Source organism: Triticum aestivum, chromosome 3D (genome assembly GCF_018294505.1).
Source record: "Triticum aestivum cultivar Chinese Spring chromosome 3D, IWGSC CS RefSeq v2.1, whole genome shotgun sequence".
Lineage (NCBI taxonomy): Eukaryota > Viridiplantae > Streptophyta > Magnoliopsida > Poales > Poaceae > Triticum > Triticum aestivum.
In genome coordinates, this window is record NC_057802.1 from 434,374,625 (window position 1) to 434,383,452 (window position 8,828).

General features: G+C 44.5%; 1 protein-coding gene across 2 annotated transcripts; it reads right to left on the reverse strand.

Annotated features, from left to right (window-relative positions):
• Positions 1-827: 827 nt before the first annotated feature.
• On the reverse strand, positions 828-7,550 carry LOC123079422 (uncharacterized). Of its 2 annotated transcripts, none has more exons than XM_044502192.1 (7): positions 7,132-7,550; positions 4,736-4,876; positions 4,278-4,643; positions 3,386-3,631; positions 2,992-3,084; positions 1,742-1,942; positions 828-1,502 (listed from the first exon to the last, which is right to left on the reverse strand). In XM_044502192.1, the coding sequence occupies exons 1-7, from the start codon at positions 7,510-7,512 to the stop codon at positions 1,287-1,289; spliced, it is 1,644 nt and encodes a 547-aa protein (XP_044358127.1). In that variant the 5' UTR covers positions 7,513-7,550; the 3' UTR covers positions 828-1,286. The 2 variants fall into 2 exon arrangements, with proteins under 2 accessions (XP_044358127.1, XP_044358128.1); XM_044502193.1 differs by lacking the exon at positions 7,132-7,550 and adding an exon at positions 6,095-6,617.
• Between the last annotated feature and the right edge of the window lie 1,278 nt (positions 7,551-8,828).

An 8,828-nucleotide genomic window follows, 5' to 3' on the forward strand; every position in this document is an offset into this window, starting at 1 on the left:
CCATGATTTCGAAGCACCCGGAGAACAAGTTGAAATTCCGAAAGATCAAGATGTGGCTCAGCTTATGAACTTTCTGCAGATGCATTAGAATCTCTGAGATCAGCAGATGCACACGCAGCTACTCAATGATCTTGTGAAGCACATATGGATCCACAATGGCAACCAAGGAGGCAATGCTTAAGTTTGGCACTTAAAATAAATTTTATGTAAACGCTATCTATGCTTGATACCAACAATTGCTATTTACGTGCGACATTGTGTTGCATGATCGACGTGCATGTATTTGCATGAATTTGAGAGTCCGGATTTGAGATATGTGGATGCCCGGAAGGAAATATGAGGGGCCGTCCGGATGCGCCCGTGGATGTGCCCAGTCGCGTCCGCAGGCGTTTGAGGGGCCGGATTTGCCAAAGTCCGGCTGTAGATGCTCTAAAGGTGTAATCAATTGCGCAAGGGGTGTTCAGTGTTTACAACATAGTTTTAGAAACCAGCTAAAAAACACAGTTCAAAAAACTGGACTTGCAATCGAGCCGAGTTTAGGTTTCGGTCAATCGGCCGGCCAGCTCAATTGGTACACTGTAATCATAAAGTTGACCGCCAGCGGATTGTGCGAATGTTCTTTTGTAACGTTTGAGGTACCAACTACCATAGTGCCAATATTAACAAGATCATTTTATAATGCTTACCCGCCTGATTCAACCATCAGAAAGTCAGATCACATGCCAGGGTTGAAATGCGGAGTGAAGTGGGTCAACTAAGAACTCGCCAGTTCAGCTCGCTAGATTTGCTGCCGCAGAGAGTATATGTCAGATGACTAGAATCCAGCATGACCCAATACAATCACATTGTACATTGATGTATCAATTACGACAAAACAGCAACCAACAATTCAAATTGGAGCTTTTACACCGCTCATAGGATGGCAACTGAACAATACGAGCCAAACCAAATAGCACTTCTACATAGTGTACATAGGTTTTCAACCATTTCTAATCAGCTGAATACAATGGTGCACATACATCTTTTGTCAAACGTGCATCTATTTTCTGACAAAAACACTAAGAATGTTTTCAGAACATGACAGCAGCTGCGAGCCAGATGCAGAGCTTTTTACTATACAATTGTGCCACCGTGGCCTTCCTTATTCGAGGAAGTTGATCGTACCTCGCGGCAGGCCGGTGTGCATCATGGAAAATATTCCAGACCTACCGTGATATGTACAGCTGAAGTACTGACTAAAAGGGAGTACAATCAAATCGCATGGGCGCACAGTTAAATATGAGTACTCAGCAGTTCTCATCCCTCACGTAGTCCGGAGGCAGCGATGCACACCTTTCATTCATGTGAGCGTACGGTTCCATGGCGTTGTATCCTGGCAGTTCCATTCGATATCTGCCCTTGATTTGGCAAAACGGGAGCTTCACAGTGTCGTCTTTGTTGCACCACGACGGAAGCCGTGTCATGTTGGCTTCAAAGAAGTTCAGGATGTAAGCATCTTTTATCTGCATGGCAATATGGAATTCACAGGTCACATGTTTTTACAAAAAGATGGTGTTGAAGTGAAAGATTATAAAGTCATCCAAATCATTTGGTATTTGCCAGAATGGACAATGCTGATAGGCCAGCACTTCACTCAATCACTTACTGAGATAACCCAACCTTTTAACTGGACTGGTTTACCTAATAACATCACCTATAAGCTCATAAAGGCTCAAACTTAAGAATATTCAGGATCACTCACCGTGAACTCCGTGACGTCTATAGAGCTGGAAATTGGTTCAAAGAGTCCAGCCTCCTTGTACATCATGAGGACGTAGGCCACACAAGATGCTGATTGGCCATCAGTATAGACCCAATTATCTTTCTCAGGAATTGTTAGCAATTTGTCAAATGTCATCCCACGTTTCTCTGATTCCACTATGATTTCAGGTAGATCAAGACCCTGAAATAAGTGGCACCGTTACAAAGACTATACTTAGAAAAGAATATTGCCATTTATCATGAGAGAATTGTAAAGAACAATGAATTTTTTTGCGCATAAACAAGGCACGGATCTAAAGGTGAAACTAATATTGTGTCAAAACAAGTTAAGCGCCTTCAAGGTCAAATTGAATAGTCAACAAAATCAGTTTTAAGCTCCAATATCTCAAGTATAGGTCCTCGGTATATAATATTTCTTGAACAGCCCTCAGTATGGTACCACAGAACATATAATCCTAGAGGAAACCACTTAGCACACAGATCCTTCTATATACCCCTTTGTTCACACAGTAGGTTACAACGTGTGGTTGATAAAATGAAACTAGTACAGGTATCTCCTTATAAAGAGCTGAGAATGTAAATCAATCTGCATTCAATTTTCAACAGGGTTCCATTTCAGAGCCCAACCTGCATTTAAGAGCATTCCAGAAATTTGTACGTCATTCAATTTTGATACTTTACTTTTTATATAACACAGGGCTGCCAAGCCTGTTATAAAAAAAAAGTACTCCGATAGAGTGTATATTAAGTTTTCCAGTAGGCTGTGGGAGAATAAACCAAATTTGCTCTCTAGTTTCACCTCAGACTTTGTGCATGGGTTGTTGGTTCATGGTATATGCAAGTTACTCTCTCTGCTCTTTTATTCTCTGTCACATCATCACATATCCAACATGGCAAATTATATCGATGATGACATCATCAGTACTGGAGATGCCCCAAATAGATGACAGTATTCAGGTTTATAGGTCCGGAGTAAATGCCACGGTATCAAAGGTTACAACATTTACATTGTCCATATTCCAGCAGGATTGTGCTCACACAAGAGCTTATTGCCACAAACTAATGAATCGGCTAGATGAACTGAACTACCGAAACTAGGGCCAGGTACTGCCTAGACAATTAAAAAAATCATCGGGTGCTGAAGAACAGGCATCAAGTAACCAAACCAGGAACGAACTGTAACAAAAACAGAGCACAGCTATTGGAAGTCAATGACAAATTAAAACAAACCTTAGTTCCCAGCCGCTTGTTAAGGGCTTCTGTCCACATGCTAGCCGCGTAGTCTGGTTGAAGCTTGTTCCACACAGTCATAACAGATGCAACCTAAGTCAATCATTAGATTTAGGTTACTACATTAGGAAATAAATCCTGTGAAAGTGCATAGTCCACTCTCATCGGTAATGCTTAAACTGCGATAATATCTGATAGTACAATTTATAAATATGAAAACATTTTGTCTAAGAATTGTGCTATAAGGTTAAATATTTATGTTTTAATCTGTGTCATAAATCGTATGCACCATTTAAGCTATGAACCTCTGAAAACATAAGCCGATGATACACATATGAACTAATAAAATAAACATTAGCAAAATGCTCTTGGAAAACGTATACATAAATCATACCACGTGAGCATCCAATGGTGGTGGATAGTTGTTACTTATAGTATCGATCCAACTGAAAATCATATTATGATACCCATAAGGCTTCCCATTCATTTTTTCCGCATAAATCCAAGCTGCTGTCTCATTAAATTTTGCTCGTAAATCTTGACGTAATGGAAGCAATGCAATCTGAGGATTTGAATCATCCTTTGTCGTTTCAAACTCCCACCATTCTTCCCATGGCAAGACAGCAATAATATCTTCTCCCTGCACAACTCTGTTTGTTAGCTTAATTTGCAAGACTGAAACTGATATAACGCATGTGTCAAGAAATACCCTGCAAATAATTTGGCCCCCACAGTAATAATTTGTAATTCAAGCAGAACAACATCTAAATATGATTAGCACTTGGTAGTAACATTTCCCTTATTTGTCTTCCGTACAAACTTCACATTACAGGTAAAAAACAAAGATTGAAGACAGTTTGCAGATATAACTATACCTATAGCCAGTAACAGCAACGAGAACATTATTTTCTGGTGAAATATGCACATTCTACAGAATGCTTTTAAAGTTTGCCCCTCTTAATATGGCTGAAATAACTGACACAGATATACCATGCAGTGCAAATTCACTATCTATATTGTCAAATTATTCAATAAATAACTATAATTTGCAAGCATATAGCAGTTCTATACTTCTCATCCTTCTAGGCAAAAAGGAAAGGAGTTAACTCATTTAGATCAAACTATGGGATCTTACAGTAAGACTGCTGTAACTAGTTAATCGAAATAACAAACAGCTAGTATCTACAAGTGTCATTTTATCATGCCTATCACATAGGGTAATACTTAAAATGTTGGATCTTTACTATTTTTTCAGTTCTGATACAGTAATGATCTTGTACAGGTACCTCCTCATTTTCATGACCAGATTCTCCAACCCACAGCTTTCCTTCGGAGTCCCTCAGGCAAACTGCAGTATGGCCTGCATAAGCTCCGGTAACCCACTTCTCAAGGGTTTCAAAACCACCCCAGCGTCCACGGATTTTCGACAAAACCAAAAAATCTCCAGATTGGATGTCATCAGGATTTAATTCTGAAACCCACGGTTTTGGCCGTTCCTCAAAGGTCGCACCCATATGCTTTTTGAGAAATGCAAGGTTTGCATTCTCACCCCATCCGGTATTAGTGAAAAGAGGGAAAACATCCCAGAGTGCTCTGAGTGTCCCGATTGTTCCTGACGGCATGAGGAAGATGGACACTCCATTATGTTTCACCTATTTTAAGATAACAAAACAGCGCAATTGTATCAACAATGTTAAATGTCAGTTGTAAACAGAACAAGCATCAGTTACTACATAGTACTTACATAGTCATATTCGGCCTTGCTTTCCCATTCTTTGATTTCAAGGGTATGCTCACGGCCTAGAAAGTAGTAATCCCATGTAACACGGTACGGAGTTGCAAACACATAAAGATCCATGCAAGTCCAGCTATGTGCTTTCGTTGTCTACAGAAAGGAAAGGTTAGTTTCAAAATGGGTAGTAAGACAGGGAAGATGTTTGTATAAAGGAGGGAAAAGAGAAATACTATTTTAACTTGTAGTCAGGGTAGTATTTAGCTTTCTAATCTAAAATCATAAAAAAAAAGTTGAGCAATAGGCTTTAATTGTGCAAACCACGAACTTTAAAAACAAATGAATACTGCCTTTAATCTAATAAAAACAAGACAACAAACATCACATGGAAGATAATTCTGGCTACTGAAAGTTAGAACAAACATGGATTGCATGAATACCCAATATAAGTCTCAAGATGCAAGTCGGATTTCCCCCATCCATCCTTACGGCATAAAATTGATGAGAACACATGATACCTTGCTCTTGTATGCATTGTACTACGGATAGGATTTAACAATCAAGCAATAGGTTGGAACATATCATACTGCCTTTCAATAGTAAGTAGCAAAATAGTTTGCTCTCGGTGTTGTTAGGATTAGAAAATAGTTTGCTCTCTGTGTCATTAGGATCAGCCTTTGGAACAAGTCGTTAAGGGAGAGCCAGTTAATCAGGATAAAAAGTTTGAACCGCTCTTCTAGTGGACCCCAGTTGCTGTCAGCATGTAAATTAAGAATCTATTTGAAAAACAAATATCAACCTTAAGCATGTATGTGGACCTTACTGATTAAAAATCTAACCCATTGATGACTGCTTCGAGTTCTCATTCCTGAGAATTGCAATTCCCTATAGTGCAATTATAGCTTCCAATCTAAATGATGACAGGATGCTAACAGCCATAAAACATGATAGACCAGTGCATGTACTTTGCCGTGATTATAATTATTTTTTTAGCCCAATCCGGATAAGGACTAGTTATGTTCCCCACAATTATAAACTAACAGGAACCAAGTTTTGATCACGCAAGGGGACACAACTAAGAAGTATACTAAAAAAAGCAACAACTGCCACAATTGGGCAATAATGAAATCAACCCATTTACCAAACCTACAGGCCACTGCTCAAAACTAGGAATCCCTGTGTTCGATATGGCGATACTGGAAATACCAAAATCGTGTAAGATCGTTCCAGAAGTTATGGATAACAAATTACACCCTGACGAGTTCCCCATTACCTCACTAGGAGAGAAAGTGGTTCTACCATCCACCCGACCGTACCCAAAAGCGAGTATAATAATAAGCAACGCGAGGTGGGTCTCGCACCGGCGTTCACCTCGAGATGGACCGTGCCGCCCCCGAGGCCCCCGTCGGTCCCGTTGGCGTCGCGGAACTCCATCCACGCCCGGTTCTCGTAGAAGCAGGCCCCCTTCCATTCCGCGGCGCGCGCGCCGTCGCCCCCGGGCACGCGCGCGGCGCCGACGAAGGCCGGCAGGAGGTCGGCGGGGCTCCGCAGCGCGAGGCGGCGGAGCAGCGGCTGGGCCACCGGCCACGGCAAGAGCGGGAGGAGGTCGCCGGGGAGCACCGGGGCGCGGAGCAGCAGGAGCTGCGGGAGCGGGCCGCGCGAGGCGGCGAACAGGAGGGCGGCGACGAGGAGAGGGAGGAGGAGGAGCTTGAGCCTCGAGGCTCCCATGGCGGGGGGCTAGGGTTCGGCCGCCGCCGCGCCAAGGAATTCAGATGCGGGGTTGAGGCTTGAAACAAAGGGAGGAGGAAATTTTGTGAGGTTTGCAAGGTTTGCTTGTTGGTAGCGGCTCCTCGCTTGTTGCTTCCGCATCGAGTTGACCGTCGTGTTGCGTTGCGTGCGCCTTGCTCGAGGTAACAACAACGACGGTTCGAGGCTTGCGATGCTGTTCTGCTCCATTTCCATTTGGTTTAGAGTTTCGTAGATACCAAGCCAGCGAGAATAGTTCACGAGGCGGATCAAAAATGGTTTGCACATATTTCTGGCATATTCCAAGGATATACACACTGCTAGTACTGTCTTGTTTGCGTAAAAAAGTGGAGTGGTAGTACTAAATTGCGACGTGTCATCGTCATAAACTCGGTGAGTTGGACACGGCAGTTGAGGATGCAGTTAAGTGGCGCGCGTGTCCCTCCCGCAGCCACGATGCATTTTCATTTCTATCCGCAATCACATGGGAAGATAATAAAAGAAGTGAAAACCCGTCTCCCGATCTTGATTCATCAGAAAATAAAACAGAATACCTATCCGGAAGTTAAAAAAATGAGGAAACGCCTATCCCGAAGTAAGCTCTCAGCAGTTCGCGGCGACCGTCCTCTGCGGCGGACTTTGCGGGAAGCACCGTGCCGTACCTTGAGGTGGACCGTGCCGCCGCCGTACTTGGAGCCGGAGTCGTTGTGGAAGGACAGCCAGGCCTCGTTCTCGTAGAAGCAGGCCCCCTTCCAGCCCACGGGCGCGGTGCCCGCCTGCGCCGGCCCGGCCGTCGCCGCGCCCACGAACACCGGGAAGATGTCCGACGCGCCGCGGAGCGCCCGGAGGGCCGCCATCGCCACGCGCCGCGGCAGGAGGGGCAGGACGTCCGTGGGACTGAACGGCAGGGAAGTGAGGATTCCGCTGCCCGCGCCCCACGGGGCGCCGCCATCGTCTGCGCCGGAGGGGCGGAGGAGCAGCACGGCCGCGAGCGAGGCCGAAACCAGCAGCAGAGACACGGCGGCGAGCTTGGAGACTGCCATGGTGGTGTGCGGTTCGGGGGGAATTTGATCTGGGAGCTTTTTTTATATGCGGGGAACCTGGTGGTGCCGGTAACGCACTTCCGTGTCAAAAATGGCCAGCCAGCACGGTGAAGGCAGCAGCGGTGTTTGGTACGCAAATGTTTTTGGTTGTACCGTGTGGCTCTGGGCCCCGGAGTGGTTTCACCGTCCAATGGAAAAGCTTGCACTTAATGATACTCCTTGATTACTCTAGTTGTGTGGGGAAGATGTCAATTTAACCGTAAACACACTTGCAAAACGTCTAATTGCAAATAAAGATTTTTTTAGAGGTTTTGAGGAGTTGAGGAAAAAATTAAGCCATGAGATTTTTCTTTCTTTTTGCGGATAAAGGGCTAAAGTCATATATTAAATATCACAAGTCCTTACGAATACACACTTATAGAAAAAAATGACATCCAAATTCTTTTCTTTTGGAGCTGATACATCCAAATTCTTATAGGTGTCAAAATCTTCTTCCTCATGACTGATATGCACACTCGTGCGTATTCGAGAAAAATCTTCTTCCTCATGCATTACAAACGGCCCACTGTGAGCTCGATTTTTTGTTGGGCCTCAGCCTCAGCGGAGCATATTTGTTCAAACCTCTTAGAGAAGCACCTTTACAACTACTTTTTTTTGCGTAGTAATACTTGTCTCATTAATAACATAAAGATTCAGTTACAAGCCACGTAAATATCGACATTACAGACTGAAAAGATAGGATAATCCTATGCAAAAAAAAACAGCGCCTGGCCCTCTCCATTAAGGAAAAGGAGACACATCACCTCTTCACCCGAGCTCGACGCGGCTCCATCGCTGATCAGCAGCTTTACGGACCTCCAAAGTAGTTGCCTAAAACAAAACCATTGTCGTTGAAAGAATCAGATCGGGGCAACGTGTCCCCGGACACGCCGTCGAACTCCAGAACTGACACCCCCGCACGACTACAACGTCGGAGGAGAAAACCAGAACTGTCAGCCTCCAACCACAAACCCAGCACAAGATGCACTATCTTCCAGCTGTCACTTGTGTAGACAAGCATCTGCGCGTACTCCTGGATGACAAAACCTCCCTGCTCCACCATGGCGTAGGAGACAACGCCGCAGCAACGGGGACAGAGCAGAAGGAGAGACACACCTGATGGAGTTACCGCCGCTGCCTCGCCGACACCATCCATGAACCCTAACGCCGCCGATCTGAAGGATCGACGAACACACGATGCCACCAACTCCGAGACGCCGCCATGAAGGACACCGCCGGTGTGGGAGTGGAGTTGAGGCAGATTTATTCGTCCGGAC